At 45.2% G+C, this 25,473-nt stretch overlaps 1 protein-coding gene across 1 annotated transcript in view; it reads left to right on the top strand.

The window, feature by feature from the left end:
- The window catches only part of CDK8 (cyclin dependent kinase 8), a 679,675-nt gene that overhangs the window by 129,117 nt on the left and 525,085 nt on the right, over positions 1-25,473 (top strand). The window contains exons 5-6 of the mRNA XM_069639174.1: positions 23,864-23,921; positions 25,139-25,270. Coding sequence (XP_069495275.1) covers positions 23,864-23,921; positions 25,139-25,270 — 190 coding nt within the window. The remainder of the gene's footprint in view (positions 1-23,863; positions 23,922-25,138; positions 25,271-25,473) is intronic.

Below are 25,473 nucleotides of genomic sequence, written 5' to 3'. Positions count from 1 at the left end.
AGGCTCAAACTATTCCCAAGGCCAGGGTACTCCATGGAACACTAACCAGCAGTCTACCCAGAGTTATGGCAGGGGTAACAAAAGAGGTTGTGGTAGGGGTAGAGGCAGTCCCAATAAAGGAGGGGGCACGCCTCCACCAAAACAGTGACGCTCCGTTCAGGGTCCCTTCTCACGCATCCCCAATAGGGGGACGCATTTCCATCTTCACCCAAGCCTGGGAAGGGATCACATCAGACCGATGGGTGCTGTCCACAGTGTCCGCAGGATACTGCATAGAACTACTAGAGCGTCCCCGAAACCACCCTCCACGACAATGAATACACTCTTTAGACCATCAGAAGATCCTACTCGAAGAGATCAAAAATCTTCGCGCAAAGGACGCGATAGAACTCGTCCCGGGACACCAGGTAAACAAGAGTATTTATTCAACTTACTTCCTTGTGCCAAAAAAAGATTTGACAATGCGCCCAGTATTGGATTTACGGCCTGCAAACAAGTATGTCAAGCCCCAAAAATTTCACATGACTACTCCAAGAGGTAATTCCCCTCCTAAAAAAGGGGGATAACATGGCAACATTGGTTATGAAAGATGCCTATTTTCATATTTCCATGTTCCCAGCGGACAGAAAATATCTGCGCTTCAAGGTGGACAGTCAGCACTACCAGTTCAAGGTACTGCCCTTCGGGATAGCCTCAGCTCCAAGGGTATTCACCAAGGTACTGGCGGTGGCAGGGAGGCAATCCCAGTGTAACCTTATCTGGACGACTGGCTCATCACGGGGGAGACCCCAGTAATTTGCAGGACAAACATTCAAACAACTATCAACCTCCTCTTCGAATTGGGCTTCTCCATAAACGAGAAAATTCTGGTGCCCAGCACCTCCAAGCAGTTCCTAGGAGCTGTTCTAAATACTCAAGAGGGGTTGGCTTTTCCTTCAGAGGAAAGAATTTGGAATATAATTCTGCAAATTCTGCAATATCAAACCGGTCGCCAGTTAACAGTACGCAAAGCAATGCGTTTGCTGGGCATGATGGCGTCATTTATTAACCTGGTCCCCCACGCGCGCCTGCGCATGCGTCCCATGCAAGAATGGTTGGCGAAACAGTGGTCTCAGGCAAGTGGTCAGTGTGACGATCCAGTGGTCGTTTCGCCAACACTTGTACAAAGCCTCCACTGGTGGACAAGAGAGAATCTATCCAAGGGGAAACCCTTTTACGATCCCGAGATACAGGCGGTAGTCACGACGGACGCATGCCTGACAGGATGGGGAGCTCACCAGCTCCACCACAGAGCTCAGGGTCTCTGGTCTCACACAGTGGCCAAGAATCACATCAACCTGCTGGAGCTTCTGGCAGTTTTCAGAGCATTTCAAGCGTTCGAGCCCCACCTGCTGAACCTGTCGGTGCAGATCCGGACAGACAGCACGACAGCCATGTTCTTCCTGAACAAGCAAGGAGGGACTTGTTCGCCAAATCTGTCCAGACTTGCCCAGAAAATTTGGATATGGGCACTCAGACGGAACATCTTTCTGTCATCTCAACATGTTCCAAGGGATCTCAATTCTCTAGCGGACGTTTTGAGCAGAGATCCCCCTTCCGGAGGAACACAAATGGTGTCTACACAGAGAAATCATAGAAGATCTCTTCTCTCAGTGGGGTTTCCCCACTATAGACCTATTCGCCACAAGAGAAAACAGACAGTGCCCAGGAGTCGCATCCAGGTTTCCCCAACCAGACTCCCTGTGGATGAACTGGTCAGGGATGTTTGCGTACGCTTTTCCACCAACTCCTCATCAGGAAAGTGGTAAACAAGATGAACAGAGGGTCAATGACGCTCGTCCTAGTTGCTCCCATGTGGGCGAGACAACCGTGGTTTCCACACCTACGCAGACTCTGTGTGCAATCCCATCAAACTCCCGTGCTGATACAATCTTTTGTCCCAGCACCAAGGTCAGAAGGTGCATCCTCTACCCAACTCCATGAACCTAGCAGCATGGCTCCTGAGGTCATAGAGTTTGGACATCTCAATTTACCACAGAGGTGTATGGACATCCTTAAGAGTCTAGGAAACCGAACACAAGGCATTGCTAATTCGACAAATGGAAGAGATTTGTTATCTGGTGCCAGAATAAACAAATCAACCCAGTTGATTGCACTCCTTCCTCAATGGTGACATACATGCTCCACCTGCTGGACGCAGGGTTGGTTTTCAACTCACTAAAGGTACACCTGGCAGCACTGTCAGCGTTCACCACCTCACATAGCAAGGTGTCGTGGTGGAAGGTACCCGTGGTTAAAGCCTTCATGGAGGGAGTAAAGAGACTTCATCCTCCTATATCTAACCCACCACCAGGATGGGACCTGAACGTGGTGCTATCTAAACTCATGGGCCCCCCATTCGAGCCCATGCATAAGACAAGTCTCAAACACCTGACCTATAAGACTGCCTTCTTAGTAGCCATTACATCCATAAGAAGGGTCAGTGAAATTCAGGCTCTGTCAGTGCAGGATCCTTTCTTTACTATTCATAAGGATAAACTGGCTTTACGGACACGCCCTAGGTTCTCACCTAAGTTTATCTCGAAATTCCATGTAAACCAGTCCCATCGAGCTTCCGGCTTTCTTCCAAAACCCACAAAGCTCGGTTGAGGTTAAACTACACACCCTAGATGTGCGTAGGGCGGTCCTTTACTACGTGAACAAGACCAGACCGCTTAGGAAAACAGATCAACTGTTTGTCTCCGTAGCCACAGGCAAAGAGGGAGATCGCGTCTCTAAGGGTGCCATCTCCAAGTGGATTGTCAACTGTATCCAGTTGTTACTCTCTTTCTGACAAAACTTTGCCTTTTACGCCCAGAGACCACTCGACAAGAGGCATTGGGGCCACTCTGGCTTTCATTGCAAATGTTCCCCTTGACACCATTTGCAAAGCAGCTACTTGGAACTCTATTCACACTTTTACTCAGCACTACTGCATTGACACCCATTCCAAGACAGATACTAAAGTGGGACAAGCGGTTCTAAGACATTTATTTGCTCATGACCCTTCTCAAATCCCACCTCCTTCTAACACTGTTCGCTAATCTATGCACAGCATGTGATCTAAGCAGATTCCACAAGCCTCAGAAGGGATACATTACTCACCGTAATCGTATTTCTGATGCTTGTATCTGCTTAGATTCACATGCGACCCACCCTCCTCCCCTCTGAGAGAAGGCGCATGGATGCTTGTAGTTTTCTTATCTATCTTCTATCTGCTTGGATCATCTGTACTCACGCTACTCCTCATGCTACCTCATGTCAGAAAAAATACTATTTGAGGGTAATAGACACGTGAGGGATCGTGGGTACAGTGGACGTCACACTAGGGATAGTATGACTGGCACGCCCTGTGTCGACGCCCATTTTCGAGTTTTGAAAAACAAACTGTAATACCCCGCAGCTTCCACTAGATGTCGGCCTATGCACAGCATGTGAATCTAAGCAGATACATTACTCACCATAATCGTATTTCTGATGCTTGTATCATATATATAAATATATCTATCAAAAAAGGTAGCAGGCGCTCCTCTCCAGAAAGAACATGATAACCTGTTCTGAGATGAGTTTGCAGCACACGCTTTTTGCTCACTGTACCGTTCACAGATGGGAAATATCCATTTGCATATCAGTCTTTGTCCCACCCACATGGGCAGTCCAGCACCGAAATGCTATGGCAATTCCTCTCTGAACAAGAGTACCACCAGTAACCCCACACACCTGTTTCAGCCTTGTTGGGCCTCATCAGTGAGGTGAAGCTGGTAGAAAGATTTACAAGCAGGTGCATTTAAAAGTACCAGAAGCACCTATACAGTGAAAGGGCGCGCTAAACACCTTGACGGGTATAACGGGCACACAGCACCCTCCCAGAATAACGGATTTTGAGTGGCGTGAAGAGGAGCAGTCGCTAGACCTAGCTGCCAGCTTCAAGGAGGTGCTGGGAAGCTCACTTACAGATGCTGTGGCTCAAGGAGTGAAAACCCTGCAAGACAGGCTGGAGTCCCTGGAGACAATTCTCCACCTGCCCATAGACCGCACCATGCGGAAAGAGCGCACGCCCAAAGAACCATCAGAAGCGGGGTCAAAGGGGAGTACCAAGGCCCAAAAGAGGAAAGCCTCTTGCGACCCCCAGGGCCCATTGGAAGGGGCAAAGTAGAAGGCCCCGGAGGTCGTCGAGGCCTTCGCAAAGCTCTGAGAAACATATTTGCAGCGTCAGACAGTGCAGGACCTCACGACCCCCGCTCCATGGGAAGATGATGGAGAGGAGAACCCAGACTCAGAAGAGGAGCCAGAGGACGGAGACCCTCCGAGGACGAGTTAAGGGAGGAGGAGGAAGTAAGACCCAGCGGAGGGAAGAGAATCCGCAAAGAAAAACACCTTGAGGTAGAAAAGGATATGTTCGATCCGGACAGCATCCGGAATCCGAGATCATCGGACTGGCGGCCATCACCAAGGGTGGCCCAGTACATGACCAAGAGACTGAGAAAAGCACTGGACAAAGAAGTCCGACAGCGCCTTTGTGCGGAGTGTCCTAGACCGGACCTCCCGGGTAAGGTAGCCGAAACACCAGAGTTGGACCCAAAGATGCTCACTTTTGTATCAAAGTGCAGCAAAGACCCCCGTAAAGGTATCGATAGATCTTGGCGGAGCTGCCATGAGAAGGTATTCTACCTAGTGGGTCCGCTAGCAAAAATCATGGACCTAGCAGAAAGGGCAAGAGATACGGGAGTAGTAGATCCCGACGCCCTAGCAGTTTGGGCGCAGATGGCAGTATGCAAACTGCACCATCTCCTCGGAACGCCGGAGGGGCCTATTGCTGAAGATCGACGCAAAGCTCAGTGACCTCGCTTCATACGAGGCAGGAGAGGCAGCACAAGGACTCCTCTTCAGAGAAACTTTCGGCAAGGAGATGGGCCGCTTCGTCGGCACCTACACATCACTGGAGAAAGCACAAGCTTCGATACGTAAGATCTTCCCAAACCGAGTTTTTGCCGGGGCCAGCCGCCACAGGGGTCACTCGGCTGGTCTTAACCAGGGAGGAAGAATACCCCAGAATCCCAGAGCCCAATACTGGGAGAACAGACAGCAGGATTCCGTATTCCCCACCAGAGTGCGATTGCAAAGAGGACGCAGAGGGAGACGAGCCGGCTGTGGTCAAGGATTCACACAAGGTGAGAGCTGCTCATTACCCTCCAGTAGGGGGGGAGAACTGGTATGTACTGGAGAAACTGGCGTGCGCTTTCCAGCGATGCCTGGGTGTTGCAAACGGTCCTAGGTCTTCAACTAGAATTCATAGAACCTCCTGTGCAAGAGCGCAGGCCGCAGCAGCAGCGTCTAGGGCACGCAGAGCAGAGACTGTTAGACCACAAGCTATTTCAACTGGCGAAGAAGAACGCCATAGAGAAGTGTCCGGGAGACCCCGGTTTCATAAGCAATATGTTCTTGGTGCACAGAAAGGAAAAAGTCCGACCTGTGATAAATCTAAAAGAGCGGAACAGCTGGGTGGTTTACCGACATTTCAAGATGGAGGGCATCCACCAGCTCCGAAACTCGCTCAGAGAAAAAGATTGGTTGACGAGGCTGGATCTGAAGGATGCTTACCTGACGATCCCAGTACCAGTGGAGTTCAGGACCTTCCTGTCTTTTTGTTGGAAAGGACAGCTTTGGCGATTCAAGACCATGCCCTTTGGACTTGAATCAGCTCCCTGGGCCTTCACCAAGCTGATGAAACCAGTGGCAGCAGCAATAAGAGAGAAAGGGATAAGATGAATCCTCTGTCTAGACAATCTTCTGCTGTTAGCCAAAGACCGAGAGACCCTCAGATATCAGACGAGATGGGTCCAGGACTTTCTAGCATCCCTAGGATTCCTAATGAATGTAGAGAAGTCGGTTACGGAACCAGCGCAGAGGCTGGATTTACTAGGCTTTGTACTGGATACCAGGAAAGCGACGCTGGAGCTTCCAGCTCGGAAGACCCGCAACATGAAGAGAACTGAGAGGATGTCTACAAAGACAAGTAGTTTCTCTCAGGAGAATTGTGGGGCTTTTAGCAGCTTCCATTCAAGCCATATTTCCCGGACCCTTGCACTATCGGGCGCTGCAGAGACTAAAGATGAGACATCTGCAACAAGGCTTGAGGTATCCTCAATCTGTAACTTTTGGATCCAGAATCCAAGACGGAGCTGGAATGGTGGTTGAGGAATATGGGCGCCTAGAATGGGCGAGCCATTTTCAGAGACCGTCCGGATTTAGTCATAGAATCCGACGCAAGCCGGCTGGGCTGGGGCGCAAGGTGCGGAGACCTACAGACAGGAGGGAAATGGAGCGAGGAGGAACTTCGTTTCCACATAAACAGTCTGGAGCTGTTGGCAGGATCATTTGCGATCAGAGCCTTCACGAAAGGGAGGATGAGATTGTGTGTCCTATTGAAGATGGACAACATATCAGCGCTACAATATATAAACCATCTAGGGGGCACCAAATCCAGAATGCTAGCCCAGCTAGCGAAGGATTTCTGGCACTTTTGCCTGTAATCAGAGACATCAGTCACTGCGGAGTACCTCCCAGGGACACTGAACGTAGTAGCGGACTGGAACACGCGCTACCTCACGTACTCCAGCGATTGGAGACTGGATCCAGCATTGTTTCAGAGGATGAACGAGAAATGAGGTCCGCTACACATAGATTTCTACGCATCCCGCTTGAACGCCCAAACAGCAGGGTGTACTTCAGCTGGAGGCTAGATCTGGGAGCTCGGGGGACGGACACGTTCCTTTAGGAATGGAGCGGAGGTCCAAACTACGTTTTTCCCCCATTCATGATGCTGAGCAGAGCTCTAGCGAAGTATTGGACCGAGAAAGCAGAGCTGCTGATGGTAGCACCACTATGGAAGCCACAAGTGTGGTTCCCAACGCTTATGGAGCTAGCAGTAGATCACCAGAGAATGCTCCCAGAGGGAGAAGACCTGTTTACGGACCCAGCTGGGTCATGTCATATCCTCTGAGAGTGAGGGAGACACTCCCGCTCATCGCTTGCAGGATATCCGGAGACGCTGGGCGCTGCCAGGCTTTTCGCAGCAGGCTGCTCAGCTCATCGCAGAATCCTGGGCTCCGTCTACGAGAAGGAGCTAGGACGCGGCTTGGGCCAAGTGGTCTAGCTGGTGCAAGGGGAGAGGTGTTCATCCCATTTCTGGACCTGTAGTGATGATTCCGAAGTTTGTAGCGCTACTATTGCAAGGCGGAAAACCATTTCCCACTATAGGAGTCTACAGATCTGCACTATCAGCAGGACATCTGCCGATAGTTCAGGCTGGAGAACATCCAGCAGTGGTTAGACTCATTCGAGGAGCCAAATTTAAGGCGCCTCCAGAACCGCGATACAAGGCGGTTTGGGATGTTCGGGACATCCTTAAGCTATTGGAGAGTTGGCCCGGGAATAGATATTTATCCCTGAAACAGTTGTCAGGGAAATTGGCAATGCTTTTATGTCTAGTTTCGTTTATACGGATATCAGACGTGAGAGCGTTAGAAGTAGATGGGAGATCATTTGGGCCAGAGGGCGTAGCGTTCACAATAGTGTAGAGGACTAAGACGAGTACTTCTTTTACAAGTACACCTAAATGGTGTGTGGCACGCTGCGTCTAAGAATATGAAAGCAGGACAGCGGAGCATACGTCAGCAACTGCTTATAGGGTGCAGAAGGCCTTTTCAGGTCGTATCCACAGCTACTATTGCCAGATGGGTTAAAGAAATCATGCAGGCAGCAGGAATAGATGTGGGGCTGTATGGAGCACATTCAGTACGTGGAGCTATGTCATCCAAAGCCTTTAAGAAAGGAATATCCCTTAGAGATGATATGCTAGCAGCAGATTGGACGAATGATCGAGCATTTAAATAGTTTTATTTCAAGCCGACCGAAAGTTTAGCGGTCACGGTGCTGGGAAGCTTTGAACAAGCAATGCTCGCCTCCAGTCTTGTCATAGAATGAAGATTACCCGTGCTAACTGCGCAGGGAGTATTAATTCTATTAAAGACTAGGAGGCGAGCATTAAGTTCCCGCCCAAACTATGTATTGCGTATGAAGTATTGGATTTTGCATATGTTAAGAATGTTATGGTGCTGGCAATACATGGACACCACCCTATTTTTCTGTTTTGCATTATTACTAGGGGAAGAGCAGAAGAATAATTGATGTAGGAGACTAGCAGTGTTAGTCGCCTGGAGTCGAGGAAGTTCGACATTCGGTTTGGAGTGGTACAAGTCTTCGCCCAGTTAGCAGGACTTTGTGTGGAGTTTAATGAGTGACTTTTTTAGAGCGAGTAAAAAAGAGGAGGAGCTCAGGGACAGGAAGTGGTCAAAGTTGAGCATGGAGGAGATGGACTACAGAGACTGGGGATTGTAGTTTCAAAACGAGAAAAGTCTGACATTTTTCAGTATTTGGTGTTGATTTTATTGGTTTGTTGAAACTGCTGAGGAGTAGTAAATTAAAGAAGTTGAAGCATAATGCTCGCCTCCTAGTCTTTAATAGAATTAATACTCCCAGTGCAGTTAGCAGGGGTAATCTTCATTGCAGCAACTTAGATCATACATAGTAACAGTTAAAATTGCATCACATGTTAAGCTGGTTGGACTGTCAGTAGGGAGGGGATACAAAACAAAAGGGAGAATTGGAGAAGGGGGGACGCCGCGATTGTCAACATAGGTTCAAGTTCGTCAAAAGCGTTGCTCGTGGATAGGTTTCCCAATATTTGTTGGATTTGCAGTGTCTCAATAGTGGTTTCAGATCTCCTGGAGAGGAGTAACCGGTTCTTTGATCCCTTATCTCCTATATGATTTTGACTAAGTGGTTCATGATAGATCGCACCACATTTAGTCGATGAAACGGAACATAATAGTCGTTTCAGATCTCGTTGATATAACAATAGACTGGCAAATTGTGTTGCTTCGGGTAGCTGCGTTCACCAGTTCGAGGATCAGTGTACTTACTCGTTTGGATCTATTTTAAGTCTAGTTCGAGATCTTGTATCAAGTTTCAGCGAGATGCTTGCAGCGTTGAAAATCATTACCCAGCTTTGGTGCTGATTTGGAAGATGATAGTCCTTGAAGAATTTATGAAAGCTTTCATGTTGGAGAGAGACTAGTTTTACACATTCTGTAGTGAGATGTTTCAATGTTTCCGGTTTGGTTGGCGGTTTACAGAAACGACACACATTGGGCGTTTTTACCTTTCGATCTTGTTGCTAGTACAGCGTTTGTTGGCCATAGGTTAAAGTGTAGTCTTATGATCTTTGCTCTGTATTCTTGACTTGGAAAGTTAATCAGATATGTAGGTATTTAGTTGGCCCTTTTAGGGAGAAAGTGACCAGAGGTAAAGTTTTGTATTTCTTGCATTCTTCCCAATTTGAGTTCCAGTCGGCGAGCCTGCATTGCTCGGTCAGGGTCCGTGGTTATCCGAGATTGTTCAATGTTTGCTTTATTCATACTAGCTGTGCAAAATTGTTCTCATGTTGATAGTGGTGAGGGATGATTGGGTCACAATAGGTTAGCTAGACATGGTATGATTGTATTTTCAAATGTATCCTTATTTATACATGTATTGAACAGGCTTATCGCATTCCATGCGACTATCCCTTGCATTAATAATAAACCCAGTTCATAACGTGCTATTTGTATCGGGAAGCTTGATGGGATTGGTAAAATGGTTTTCCAGAACAGACCTTCAATGTAGTTCATAGTACCTTTTTCTTTGTAGTACTTGATGAGCGGTAGGAAGGAATAAGTACCATACTTTTATTGTATGATTTTGGCTTTTGAACATAGATTGAATCTTGTATTTAACCATTTTTTTTTTTGTTTTATGGAAGCTCTCCTTTTCTGTCATTTACGTTAATCCCTAAGTATTTGAAGTCATTGATTAAGTCTACTTTTTGGTTTCCAATAACCCAGTTGAAAGATTGAGATTTGTTCGGTCGCTGGTTGGGTACTAGTGTGTATTTATTTATTTTTTTTAAAACATTTGGTTTTATTGAATTTTCATAGAAAACAGGTCCCACAAAGGGGAGAGAGAAAGATATACATATGCATTTGGTTATACAGCAAAATATGAATTTCAATAATCTAATATCTTTGTTTAACATGGGCTTGGTTTACCTTTTCATTTGCAGTCTACAAAATCTTAAAACTATTCCCGCTCCCATTTCTTTGACCTCCTCCCACACCTCCCCCAGCCCCCTCTAAGGCTGGGCATTTATTTCACAAGAGTAGTGTGGTCTTATGTGTTCTTATGTGTTGGTGGTTTCTTTTTCCAGATTCCGGGGTCTCCTTTGTTAAGGAACACTTCTTTGTGTTTCTTCGTCACATTTTGGAGTACATACAGGATGTCAGGTGTCGGGAGGGTATTGTATGAGAGGGGAGTTGTCGGATTTAAGCTGAGTATGTGTTTCTACCTCTTAATGTATTGTCCCTGGCATGTATTTGTTCAAATAATCCATCCAGAGAATATTGCATTGTGTTGACCTGACATGTAGGGATGACGTTATTTTTTCCATGGTGCATATGTTTGACGCCACATTGACCCATTCTTTCTCAGTTGGGGTTGTTGCAGATTTCCACTTAATAGCCAGCAGAGCCTGGGCGGCAAGCAATAGTTGTGCAGACAAACCCTGAACTCTCCTCCATTCATCCTCGTATTTCTCAAAGCCAAACAGGATGAGGTAGGGGTCTGCCATTGTTTGGATCCTGTCCAAGTTCCTGATCCACCCCAGGACCTCATCCCGATGCATCTTAATTCGGGGGCCCGCCTACCACATGTGCCAATAGTCTGCAGCTTCTCTTAATTTATGCCAACACAGTGGACTGGCTGACTGGTACATTTTGGAGAGTCTATATGGGTCATACTGCCGCCGGTGTAAGAGTTGATGGCATGTAATTTATATTTACATGATATAGAAGTTCGGGGAGCTGCTCTGCACATTTTCCCTCGTGTATCTTGATCAATATCTCAAGTCTTTCTCCCATCTTGCTGTGAGATGTTCCGTAGTTCCTCTACCTGCTTCTATCAGTGTTTGTACAAAGCCGATATCAAACCCTTCATTTCTGTCCTGGAGTCCAGTAGTATTTCAAAAGGGGTAAGTTCTCTACTCAATTTATCTTTCCATTCTGGTTTTGTCAAAACACCCTTAATGTGTAAGAATTGGAATGTGGGCAGTACCCCTATCCCTAGGGCCTTTACGAGCTCTGGGAGTGTGATGGAGTCACTTTTTAAAAGTTGGCCTACTCTTTCCAGTCCCCCTTCGTACCAAGTCTGAAATCTCTCTACATTGGGGATATGGTCATTAATTCCTGGGGACCATAAGTGGCTCAGCGGTGATGGCCATGTGGTAACTTTCCTCATCTCTGTGACTTCCCTCCATATTTCCCATATAGTTTCTAGGATCGGGTGTGCCTTCGATCTGTTCAGTATTCTCCTCCGTGGGGCCCACAGCCACTCTGAGACCGTAGCCGGTGATAGGTAGTGATTGTCCATTGCAATCCACTGTGGCCCTTTTTGATTGCGCAGGTGGGGAATAAGCACCCTGTAATTGGGCTGCTTCGTAATATTTCTTGATATCTGGAAGGCCCACCCTGTCCTTGGGTAATGTCAGGGTGTCATATGCAATTCTAGTTTTTTTTTTTCCTTTGCCAGAGTAATTTTACAATCGCCCTCTTGACCTCTAAGAAGTGTCCTGGTATCTCAATGGGAAGCATTTGGAAGGGGTACAGAAACCGTGGGAGACGGACCTTTTTTATCACGTTGAAGCGTCCTAGCCAGGATATTGTCCATTTGTCCCATCTAGCCAGGTCTGCATGGAAATGTTCAAAAAGTTTTGGGAAGTTGACCTCATATAGGCTTCCTATTTGTTTTGCGATTCGTATCCCCAAATATTGTAACATATTGTGTTCAATCGTTAGACCAAGGAAGGAATATTTGGCTTCATTTATCTCTACGGACCCTTGTAGGGGGAACAAGATTGACTTGGTTCTATTGATTTTGAATCCTGATATTCAGCCGTTTTCCTCAAGGAGGAGCATAGCTCTAGGGATGGACGTTTTCGGATTGGCTACATGCAAGAGCATGTCATCAGCGTACAGTGCCACTTTATACTCAAGTGTGGCCTAGTTGCATCCCCTCCACTTGGGTATCTTCTCATCTTCTGTTCCAATGAAAGGGCGAAGAGGATGGCTGAAAGGGGGCATCCCTGCCTAGTACCCCGTTTTAGTTCAAACCACCTATAGTATTCCCCATTCACAAATAATGAAGCTTTGGGTGCCGTATAAACTGCCCGAATCCACCTTCTGAATTTAGGCCCTATCCCAACCTTGCGTAAGACTCCCATCAGGAAGTCCCATTCTACCCTGTCAAAGTCTTTTTCTGCATCAATGGAGAACAGGGCGGGGTATTGTTCATATCTTGGGAGGCATGGACCAGGTGCAAGGTCTTGCGCATGGTATCAGCTTCTTGTCGTCGGAGTATGAAGCCCACTTGGTCAGGGTGGATAAGATATATAATATCTGGAATAACTTGCTCCTGGTCCCACATTTCTTCTGCCCTGTCTTTTGTTCTTCATGTGCACCCTGAGGCCCACGGGCATGTGGCGCGTTAAAAAAATTTAAATAAATAAAGATGGGGCATAAGTGTCAAGTCTAGAGGCCAATATTCTTGTATAGATTTTCGTGTCTACGTTAAGCAGGGATATGGGGCAATACGATCCACATCTTCTGGGGTCTCTTTCCTCTTTCGGAATCAATGTTATGAGAGCTCTAACAAAGGATTCCGGGGGTTTCCCCTCTTTCTAGGATCTTGTTGAACAGCTCTACCAGAAATGGCGTGAGATAAGTACTAAAGGATTTGTAGAATCCGGCCGTATATCAGTCTTCTCCTGGGGATTTGCCTAGGGTCAACCTTATCGCATTCTGTATCTCTTCCACTGTTATGGGAGTTTCTAAATAAGCTGTTTCAGTGTACGTTACTTTGGGCATGTTGATGGCGGCTAGATAAGTCTCGATGCCAGTAGGATCTGGGTCTGTCTCTAGGGTATACAATGTTTCATAGAACTCTGCAAAGACTTCAGGGATGATGGTTTTGCTCGTTTCCGAGCTAGGCCCTCCATCTGTTATCTCTTGCACCTTGAGTTCCGCTCGCTGTTCCCTTAACCTAGCCGCTAGAAGTGCATCGGCCTTGTCCCCTTTTTCGTAGAACTTTTGTTTCAGTAGGTAGAGTTTGCGTACAGTCTGATCGTGCTCCAGGAGGCGGAGTTCCTCTCCTTTTTTGCCTCACTAATTTTGGTGGGATCTAGCGTGTCTCCCCCCTTGGCTTCCTTATCCAGCTGACAGATCTCCTCCCGAATTCTATTTTCTTCTATTTTCAATCAGGGCTCTCTCTCTCTTTTCTTACAGGCTTCCCTCCCTTATGAGGACCCCCCTCCAGGTTGCTTTTCCCACATTCCCCCTCTTTAGAGACTTCCCCGGTGTTGTTCAATCTAAAGTATTTAGTGATCTCTGTTTCCATCTCGGTCTTGAAGACTGGGTCTTTCAATAAGGCCTCTACACCTCCATTTTCTGCCTCTAGCTGGTAAATGCTCACACTGTGTGTCGGCGATCACCATATCCTGATCTGACCATGTGATTGGGGTGATCTGTGTGTGTGTTATTGTATTATATAAATCTCTCAAGGTCAATATAGTCAGTGCGAGGGAAGGTGTTGTGCGGGGCGCAGTAGAAGGTGTAGCCTCTTTTGTTGGGGTGCAGTCTCCACACATCATTCATCCCATACACATCCATCATGTCCTTAAACTCAGTATATTCTCCTCTAGTTCTATCTCTCGTTTCCGGGTTACCAGTTTTTCGATCCAACGTGGGATCTGCCCATATGTTGAAATTGCCACCTAGCATAACATGACCAGTGGATTCAAGCATCATTTTGGGAATTGTCGTAGACGGGAATCTAGCTTGGCTTAATTTGGGGGAATAAATCATTACAATTGTCACATTCACGTTTCCGATGGATCCTGTTACCAGTAAAGCTCGGCCTTCTATGTCGGACCAAGTCTTGGTGACCTGAAAGTCTGTCCCCTTCCTAATGAGGACTCCCACCCCTCTTTTTCTCAGCGGGCCTGAGCCCCAAAATTCTATTCCACTTTGTTTCCCTAGTACTGACATCTCATAGCCCTTCATATATTTGGTCTCTTGTAAGTGAAGGTAATCAATTTGTGCTCTACATAATTCTCTGGACACAAGGGATCTCTTGGTCGGTGAATTGAGACCTTTAATGTTAAGTGTTCCCACCCTTATGGAGCCCCTTCTGTGAGATTCAGCGGTCATCGTAACTATGGAGTCTCGGAGTGTACATAAAGTTTGACCGCAAACTACCAACATGCCATCCGTTCAATTGACCACGTTATGTTTCTCTCTTTTTCAGTCTCTGAAGATGTCTCCCTAGCCCTTCCCTTAGCCTTTCCCCATACCCCTATCTCCCACCCCCCCCATCTTCCCTTTTCCCATTTGGTGGCGCCCGATCGAGTCCAGATGAAGGCACTGGCCCGGCATCTAACCACCAGAAGAGACCGTTGCCTCAGTCGCTTGCAATGAGCCCCCACTACTTTCCCCTTGCACTTAATGTATAAATCAGTCGAGCATCTGTCTCAATGTTAATCTAACAACCAGTAATCGAACCTTGTGTTATCGTGAGAAATTTAGGTTAAATATACCATATCTATCGGGGTTTAGTTGCCCCTGCGGTATTTCCTCAAACCTTTCACCCTTCTCTTTGGGCCTTGAATGCGCCATTCTCTTCCATCCTTTGTCGGGTCATCTTGATCTTCTTTATGCCCTTGTGGGCCCACCAATTCCGAAATACTCTTTGATCTCTTCCTCTGAACTCAACCTGATCTTTGTGCCTTCATGCTCAAAGGAGAGGGAGAAGGGTTATCCCCATCTATAGCGAGTGTTCCGTTCCTTCAACCATTTCGTGAGGGGTCCAAACATTCTCCTGAGAGCTAGCATCAGGGAGGACAGGTCCTGATCTATCATTATTTGTGGTCCTCCTAGGGTGATCAGGCCCCCACTCCTCGCTTTCTCCAACCCCCTGGCCTTGTCTTGGTAATGGTGAAACCGGGCAAGGAAGGATCTTGGGCCTCCGGGGGGGGCCACCGGCTCGGTGGATGCGTTCTGTTTTGAGTTCGTAGATGGCTTCATCTGTGTGCTAGTCACAGCTTTATGATGTCGTGCAGCGTTCTTTTGAGATCTTCTTACATTTCCCCTTCTTTTTCTGGGATTCCAAAAAAGAGTAAATGGTTTCTCCCACCCTCTCTGGTCCCCCTGTGTTGTTCCCTTGTGCCCCCCTTACTGCACACAGGTTCATGGCCTGTAAGAATGTCATATTTTCCCTTGTTCAGTCCCTTGCTTTGAAGCGCTTTGAAACACATTTTATATAGGTGCTATATAAATAAACTATCATATCCTTTCGCAATTTTGCAAATAGGCCATTTTAAGTTTGAAATCCTCTTCTCTCTGTTCCAAGTCTGTTATTCTGTGATCCAGCGGTGTCTCTAAAGTGTCTATTGAGGCTTGATTGTTCTCAACTCCTTCTAGCCTATCTTCAATGTTGGCTAGGCGTTATGTGATCTTATCAATTTTCCCGCCTATATTGGCTCCCATGTTCTTTATCTCTGTCGTTAAGGCAGCAACGTCCCCTTTCGTGGCGGAAGTTTCAACATTCGGGATTGCCGTGGTTACCATTCTGGGACTGGTGACGTAGTGAGTTGATGGAGCGTATGCATAGATGGCGAGCTTCTGTTGCACGTTCATACACCTTCGATTCCCCTTTTAGTTGCATCTTTAGGGCTCTGAGTGTTGCAGGTTTGAGGGCTGGGGAGCTGGAGTCATTCAGCAGGGGTAGTTTTGGTTCACAGTGTTCGCCAGGTTGTCGCTCCTCGCTATCCTTCTCTATCACTCGACTTGTGGTCTGGTCGTGTAGATTGTGCTGGATAATAACTTGGTCCCTCAGTTCGAAGCAGAATGGTCTGCAATTCTTGAATCTAGTACCTGGCGTCTGCACCCCTCTTGCTTGTTTCCTTGGGCATATGTTGCATTTCCCTTCTGATGCACAGCAGTTTGTCAGTTCAGTGCCCCTCAGATGTGGCCCTAGTCACGAGTGGCCCCAGTGTGATTCCAGGAAATATGGGTATATTTTAGGATGTCTCGTGTCAATGGAATAGTCTGTGCTGCCTAAAGATATCTGGTGGTGTTGCCCTTGTCTCGGCACTTCACTTGGGTGTGTCCATTAGTTTTCCCTTGTGTGCGGCCTGTATGGCGGGTGGAGCCGTATCTCGCCTCCTGCTGTGGAAGCGGTTCATGAGCACCCATTCCTAGACGCTGGAATGGCGCAATGCCGGTGTTTCTGCAGCGGTTCAGTGAGGGTGAGCCCTTTCCTGCTCTGCACCCCCCCCACTTCCTTGGTGGAGGTGTACCTCTGAGTTATCAGTGGGTCTGATGTGCTTTCGGGTCCCGCGGGGGCCTGTCAGCTGTTAGGGAGCTCTAACGATCGATTCTCCCCTTGACAGCTGGGCCTTCCTATGTGCAGGTTGGAGGGACCATGCCCATCGTGCAGATGCGTGTCTATCCGGGCCCTGGGTATTCAGTCAATGACCCCTTCTCCCTGGGGGTCATTCTCCACTTGGCTGGGGGCCGCTGGGGTGCGTTAATGTAAGGGCTGCTGGAGGAGGCGTATTGTTGGGTGCAGGGAGCGCGCGCAGAGCATGGGACTGGCGCGCGCAGGCCGCAGCTTCATTCTTGCCTGCTTCAGTAGAGCGTGTGTTCGCAATCGTTGGTGCGAACTGTTCACAGATGTGTCTCCTAGTTGCTTAGGTGAACTGTCGCAGCAGTTTAATATGGTGTAAGTACTGGGCCAGAAGGCTTCCTGGTTCGCCTTGAGTGCGCTCACTTGTGGTGTGGATATTCACTCTAACGAAGGGACTGCCGGGAGAGTTTGTCTTCTAGACCCCAGTAGCCCTGTCTGCAAATGCGGTGTCTGCTACTGTGGGGCTCATATTAATGTTCCCTGGGTCTAGTTTATTAAGGAGGACCGCTTTCTTGGGTCCGTGCTGTGCCGAAGGCGTATTGTACTTCCCCCCCCCCCCCCCCAGTGCCCTCATAGGGCAGTGTGTTCTGTGTGTAAGCAAGCGGGGGCCAGCAGCCATCACTTACTGTATTGCCGCAGGGTTGTGTGTGGACCTTCGGTCGCGCTCCCAGGATTGTGCGTTGTCCTTCAGTGATCGGTATTGGGTGTCTTTCCTCGCGCCTCTGGGCAGAATGTGGGTCGCAGGTCTTCTGCTCACGGGCTCCTAAATAGGGATCCCTCGCCATCGCCAGAGACGTTAGTTCCCTGGGGCCTTTTCGACCCCACGGGGTAGTTGGTCTCGGCACCTGTAGGGTCCGTTACATGTGCCGGAGCGCGATCCCAGAGCTATTAGCGTATCTGCTACCTGCTTTGTGCACCTCGTCCAATGTTGCAGGGTTGCCTGGGACAGGGTTGAAAGCGCCCGTCCCAGGAGGTTGTTGCTGGGGGGGGGCACCTGGGATGTTTCTCTTCAGCTCTATATCCACGCCGGCGCTGGTTTTGGATGTTGGTGGGCGCCGCTCAGAACGTAGCTAGAGTCGCACAATGATTTCACGGGCCTTGCGTGTTCGATTTTCTTAATTTTTCCCATGTGGGGAGGGGGCATCAAGCATCGGATCAACTTTGTTCTTGGGGTGGGGCGGGGGAGGGAGTTCCAATAGTGGGGGCTCATTCCACTTTCCGGACCTCGAGGCAGGAGCTTGCACGAGGTGGTGTTCATCTGTGCGCCCCCTGGTGACCAACCAGTGTTTGAATTTTTGGTGTGGCTTTGTTAAGGGTCGGCTTGTTTTGAAGTGCAAATTGTTTTGGGCCTTCTAACTGTCTCTGTAGACTTCTGGGGGTTTGGTCGAATAAAACTGTCATCTGCATATAGATGAGAGATTGAGAGTCAGTCAAGGTTTGTTGTAAGGCTCTTGCAGCGTAGATGTATTTGTTTATTTCTCTGATGTAATAATTAAAGAAAGTCGCTGCTAAGACACATCCTTGTTTTAATTCCCTGGATATTGATGTCTTTTTAGTTAGTAGACTGCCTTGTGTTAGCTACACTTGGACAGTAGTGTCTGTGTATAGTTGGTATATTGTTTGGAGGATGTAATTGGGACATCCTTCATCTGCACGTTTTTTTCCCACAAATTCTCGAGATCCTGAATCAAAGCTAACTGAAAGTCTATGAATGCCATGTATAAGGGTTGGTTGGTGGCCCATGATTGTTTTTTTGTTTTTTTAAATGTATTTCTTTACAGTTGTTATAAGCAGAAGGTTGACTGCTGTTTCTAGACCCGCTACAAAGCCAGGTTCAAATGGATCAGTTGGTCTCTTGTTATGTATCCATGCGTTTAGGTCTTTTAAGATTAGTCTCGCAAAGATTTTTCTGGCCGTGTCGAGTACTGCGATCTGTCTGTAGTCGGGTAATTTACCCTTTTTGAAGATTGGAATTAGAATTGAATGTTTCAGGAATTCTGCCTGTTTTTCTTATTTTGTTGAATATTTTTTAAAAAATGGCAGCCCATTCCTCGGGATGTTCCTTTAAGGTTATGTTTGAAAGGCCATCAGGGCCTGGGCACTGGATGAAATAAATGTTTTTATTTGAATTAATAGGTCCAAGCTGTTAAAATGGAAAGGCTTGAGGTCGACTTGATCGATTGTAATTTTAGATTGTTCATTTTGAAGTTCTGCCAATAGTTTTGATAAAGACGCCCATGTGTCTTCTGCTATTATGTTTAGTCATACTGTCGATGTGCCAGAGTTTGCAGCCTCATGTATTAATTTCCAAATTCTTGTACTTGACTTGGAGGCTAGGGCTGATATCATTTGTTCATTTTCCCGTTTGATGTTTTAGAGCTTTGTAATTTTTTTATGAAATGTTTTTGCTTAGTGGGAATATTTGCTTTCTTCCTTTTTTCCTTCCTTATTAGTATGATTTATAAATTTTAGTTCAATGCTAATTTTTTGTGTTGCTTTTTTGATTGTTGGATCAAAGTGGTATTTATAACTAAGGACGGAACGCGAACAGTGAGAGGGTATTTCTTTAAAAAAACATTAAAGCATGTGTATAGTCATGGTCATGTATATCCAGTTGCCAGAACTCTTTTTCACTTAGTGTCTAGTAGTTTAATTTAGGTATTGTCCACTTGATTTTGTTTGGTTGCTCTGTTACAGTGAGCATTGGAGTATAATAATATTTCTCCGTTTGCAGAGCGTTTCGCCATTCAATGGTTAGGTTAGTATGACCACTAAGGTTTGTTGGAATGATTTCAAATTGATTTATTAATGTTATCGCCTTAGATTATCTAAAAGCGTAGTAATAATTGTTACATTGCCCACCAAAGCCTACATGGAAAAGAGGTAATCTTTTTCAAGGGTTCCATTTAGCATGGTTAGGTTCCTTTCTCTCATTAGGGCTAGGCATCTCTTGGCTTTGGGCTGGAATCGGGTTGTTTGAGTAAAATCAGTTTTGCAAGTTGAATACACTGAGGCGGATATGCTCACGGGACTCATCTGGCGTTTAGGTCTAGCTTTGTGCCGATTATTAGACCGGCCATTGATCGTCCTTTTCCTTGTTTGATAGCTGGGATTGATCGAAGGATGGCCAGATGGGGTTATTTGTTAGCCATGTCTCTTGGAGAATTATCACGTCATAAGCTCTTAAATGGTTATTTGTTAATGGGTTGGAGAAATGTGAGAAGCCTCTGGTGTTCCATGTTGCTATATTTAGTTTAGATGCTTCTCTTCTGGCATTAATGATTTCCTTTGTGGGAGGTTTGTTTTAGCCCTTTGGTTAGCCAATTCCATGAAGGTTTATGCGGATGAGAGATCGGATTGTCCTGGTATACCACATGTGTTAAATTACCATTTATTCCTTTGAAGTCTATGATTAGGGGTTCTGCATCCTCGGATGGTTGGGAGCTTTTTCTTTTGATGCTTAGTACAGTATTTTCTTGGTGCGATCTCTTGGGTAGAGTTTTTTTTTTTTTTTTTTTTTAACGTATATGGGTTTCTGGTGGTCACTACCGTAAACCCTAATTGTGAGGGGGCTTTTTTCTGCCCATATTGTTTTTGATCAGTTGAGAACAGATGAATAGGTTAGCATCTTTGAGGATCTGAGAAGATGGACACATTGAATGTCATTCGAATCTATTCACTTTTGTTTGGATATATTTGCCATGATAGTTAATGAGGTCTTTCGATTGTGATGGGGGTTGTTCCTTCGCCTATCTTCCATTGTTAGGTTTAACATGTCATCATGGTGAAGCCGATCTTCATCCCAATTTAACTTGTGAGGTTTGTCGTGATTGTCTCAATTGATTTCAGGTGCATTTGATGCGGTAAAGTCTGCTATGATTTGTTTCCCGGTTTGTCATGCTCTCTGGTAGTGGAATGTTGTTTTTGCGTTGCTTTCAATCGGGTGTTTCAATGTCCATTTGTCGATTTTAGTTTTGGATTCTTTGTAGCCTTGCGTTTTTCCTTTAGTTTGCAGTTAGCAAGCTACCTTGGCTCTTTTTGTTCCAATGTTGCGTTGTTTCCATTATTTGGTGCATTTTGACCATGAATAGAGAGCAATAGTTTCCTTTAGTGGATCTAGGTTTCTCTGTTCTGGTTGCTCCATTGGTAGCGTGGAGCTACAGTATGTTGAGAGGTCCGCTAGTATGCCGTCGTCACCATCCTGGTCTTCATTAATTTCGAAGTGACTGGTCTATGGATTTCGAGTGACTCTGGTGTCACATTCATTTATTGTGATTGTGTTTTGTTGATTATCAAGTGATTTTTGTATCTGCTTAGGCTTTACTGACTGTTCATTTTTAGAGGGTGTAGTTAGTGCCTCAATACATTTTAGCACTTTGCTCTTAAATATTTTTGTTTTAGTTGTCTGGTTTTTTTTGTTTTTGGATTTTTTTGTTCATATTTAATTGGATGTTCTTTTTTGCTTTTTCCTTTTTGTTTTTTTTGTTTTGAAGACTTCATATATTCTTGTGTTGAGTTAAGTCTGGTGCAATCTCTCAGAGTTGCTCCTCTTGTGGTGATTGTTCCATGTTTGTCATCAGACATTGTTTTTTTTTAGGTATGTGTGTGGTCAGATCCACTTTAACTATGTTGTTCGAAGCTTCTAAATTTAAGTGTGGTGGTGCCATTTCTACTAGAGGTATGTGCAGCTTTTCTTTTTCGATCTCAGATATTGGATTCATTATAGATAGCAGCTGGTTTGATATCCAATCTGTTTTTCCATTTTACAAAGCCAGTAATTTTGTGTTGCAATTTAAGGTTTCATATGTCTTTGTTAGTGCATATAATCAATTATTGATAGTAGTTAGGGTTAGTTCAAGTGAGAAAAATGGGTGTTGGTTGAAACCGAAGGATGGATTGCGGGGTTGGTTTGCCAAACGAGATTTCCCGATGCTACTGACGAAATCAGGGTTGGGTTTGAGGCCTCTGGATAGAGAATTGGGGCGTTTGAAAGATCTGTTTGTTCTTCATGCTGCGTTTCTGGGACTGCATCACGTGGCGAGATCAAAATCATAGTGTTCGTTTTTTCACTATATGGTTGTTCAAAATGTGAGTTCAGTTGGTTGTTTGCCTTGTCTTGATCATAGAATGATTTTGGCGCTAGGCGGGCATTTATGGATTTCAGCAGAGCTTGTGAATATAGTAGTGGGAAATTTGAGATTGCACCGTTGTTTACGGGGGCAGCATAGTCTGGTTTGCGCATTGATGGATTCTGTCCGAAATGGTTGATGCACCGATTTGCGAGGGTTGTGTTAGTAATCGTGTGTATGATTTGATTCACAGGGAGCTGCAGATGATTGTCAGAAGTCGCTGGAGATACAAGTATCAATGGATGTGTTGCTTGCAGTGACGTTGTAAAATCATTTGATGCAGCTGGTTTGGGTAGACAGAAATTGCATATATCTCTGATGATTGATTTAGAACGTGTTCCTTTAGCCGTGAGTTGTTTGCCATTACTTTTTGTAGATAATGAATCCAGCCTCCGATTTTTTTTTCTTCCCATGGTGTAAGGTCCTGTTTTGTAAACGGCGACTCTGCGTCGCTCTGCATCATTGATTTCAGAGTGTAAAAAGATATATAGGGTTCAGATTCGATGTTTCCCGATGCCGATTTCATTCGCTAGATTGGATTGACTTAAATCAGAAGGAGAGAGTGCGGGAGTGAAGGGGGATGGTCAGCTGAGCAACTGAATAGCTAAACAGAACTCGCACATATACTCCGCTGCGCGCGGTGACCAGGTTTTGTAATGTCATTGGGCGGAGCCTAAATTACAGCTGTAAAAATGTTCTTGGCAGGTAAGTTGGATATAACGTTTAATATAACGTTGTGGTATTATATCCACTAAGAAGTCAAAGCACCTACAAGTTTTGTCCAGATGAATCTGAATTAAAGTTCTTCCAGTATATATCGGTCCTTAGGACGAGGAGAGACAAAGAAGCAAGGAAGGGAACCAGCACATACAGCACGCACACTTGCACTCTGATGTTGCACACGCGGCGACCAGTGGGCGGAGGCTAAATTATGACAGTGTTCGCCAAATTAAGTTTTTTCAACTTCTGAAGCCAAAGTATCTGTGAGGTTTTCACTTCTCTGACAACCCTGAACATTTGCAGAAAAGGTCATTGTTTTAGAATGTTCATCTTTCTATTAGATCGGAATGTTAAGCATGCACGATTCTAACCTCCACACAATAAATTGATAGATCTATCCTTATGATTTCTGTTGATCAAGCTTCTGACCTTCAAAGGATTAGCAACGTTGACGAGTAAAGAGTGCTACTAATGACACTATGGTTTCGTTTCACATGACTGTGGCAAGCGCAGAGCTTTCCTGATTTCCACCCATTTAGTTACATCACTTATTCTACATACAATTGTGAAGTACAAAGTTCCAGTGGAGTCCTGAATTACTGGCAGAAATCGGGAATGCAAACGAACACATTTTTTCACAAAACAAAGAGGCCTTCTCCTGATTACACCCATGTCTTTTACAGGCTGCTCGATAGTTTGTTCTTTCAGCACAAGTTGGTCCAACAGTTGGAGCTTGAAGGTTTCTGTGGTTTCTACTTGGCATCCTGTTAATCTGGTTATGACTGGTTCTAGTGTTCACAAGTTTTGGCGCATTTGTGTAGGCTCGGATTGACCTGGCGGGTAATTTGAATGTACTTAGTGCAGCCGGAGACTTTCAGCTATCCATTGGGCACTTTACAAAATAAAAATGAAAAAATCCCACTTGAATGCCCGCTATCTGATGCATTATGCGGCGGTAAGTGTTTGCCAATTTAGTAGATCTCTGCAATAGTAAAGGGCCTGATTCACAGAAGCGTTTTATAATGGCGAAATCCCGTAGGAAAACGCTCTGTGAATCAAGGTTTTTGCTTGCCCAGCTTTTAAGTTTCCAAATAATGTTACACGGCGCAGGCTAAAGTTTACATTTCAGAATGAATTTTATGCATCTAGCACCAAGGCTGAACAATGTTTACATGATGTTTTTGTGAAATATTTCATGATCACAAATAGTGAAGCCATTAGCCCCACATTGTGTTGTAATGTCAGAGAAGTGCATCTTGTAGGAATAGGGCAGTTTCCTTGGTGCCATCTTAAAGTGAAAGTCACAAGTTAAATAATTGATAAGATAACGACGCAAAATTCTGTTTTCCCCCACCTCACAGAAACCTGCTAATATTCTAGTCATGGGTGAAGGTCCTGAACGGGGAAGAGTAAAAATAGGTATGTTCATTTTCTTTTATTTTTATCTTGTCAGAATCTTTCTACTACTATCCGACCACTGGATTATCTATATTATATTGATGGAGACAGTTCTATTTTTGAACTGCACGCAGCACTTACCTAACCAGTAACGCTGCAAACCGCCAACTACACACTACTTTTTCTTCTAGTTTTCTGACGGAACCAAGATTGTTAGAAAACCTAGAAAAATAATTCATTTAACTTTCTGCAAACTTGCTCATGGTTGCAGTAAGCTTCATTAACCCTTTTGTTTTATCTTTTCACCACAAAAAGTATTAAATAAACGGAATTGACGTTGATGGGTATTTTCCCCAATACATAACCTTCTCATTTGAAACACTTGTGTATAGGCGCGTTACAAATGCCATATCATATCTATCAGTTAATGGGGTTCCTCTGTCATAGAATGACCAACCCACGTCCAGGCTTTGAGCTATTTAGCTTCTGATTATAGCCTAAGTGAGCATGGTTGACTTGACATCAACAGCTACCAGCAGCTACATTTGGCTCTACAGACAAAGTGGTAATATGCAAAAATATCCATATTAAATTAACTCTGTCCATTTAGGAATCTGTGTAAATGAGCATTGGGCCACACCCAGAAGACTTTTAAAGCATAATGGGTTAAACGTAATTGACAAAAAGTTATAGTACCAAATTGTGGCTCACTGCTCAAGACTCAAACAATACATTACTGCAACTTTATTAATACAATGACCTAGCTCTTTCACTGCAACTGCCTTCTTAGTCTGTTTGTCAATACTATAAATGTACTGTATATTTTACCTGTAAATATCTGACAATATATACCCTGTTTTGTAACTGTTTACGGATGATGTTAATGTAACCTAAGATATGCGCCCAGATGCCCTTGAGCCAGGCGTGTTATACAAAATAAAGAAATACAAATAGTCTGCATCTCGCGTGGGAGTTAAAATTGTGGCATGCTTATGTAATAGCTCCTGGTTCCCAAATGTAGGCCCTGTTTACAGAGTGATGCTGGGTACAGAGGAGCTGTTTTTAGCTCTTGATCCCTGTACACACTGTGCTTTACTTGGACTGCATCCTGAGCTGTATATTGTACTTGCTGCGAGTTAACACAAAAAAAGGAAACAAATTATTGAATACGCTATGTATTTTGTCTGTCAGTTTTCTAAATGTATATATATTTTGTTTGATTTTGTTTCATTCTACAGCTGACATGGGTTTTGCCAGATTATTTAATTCACCTTTGAAGCCTTTAGCAGATTTAGATCCGGTAGTTGTAACATTCTGGTATCGTGCCCCAGAGCTGCTATTGGGAGCACGACATTATACTAAAGCTATTGGTAAGTAAAGTAAGTAAAATGCACTCACTTTTAATCTTATTTGTTCTGTGAACCACTGATTAACCTGTTTTTTTTGTAGTGTTTGATACCAGTTTAAAGTCAGGAACGTCGTTTTAAACTGTTAAGTTGGTAAAATGTTACATTTTACATTTCCATTGAGACATATCAAAGCATTTTAAAAATGCTACAACATCTTTATACTA

Source organism: Ambystoma mexicanum, chromosome 7q (genome assembly GCF_040938575.1).
Source record: "Ambystoma mexicanum isolate Mex_15411 chromosome 7q, UKY_AmexF1_1, whole genome shotgun sequence".
NCBI classification, from domain to species: Eukaryota; Metazoa; Chordata; class Amphibia; order Caudata; family Ambystomatidae; genus Ambystoma; species Ambystoma mexicanum.
This window is presented reverse-complemented; position numbering and strand designations above follow the sequence as displayed.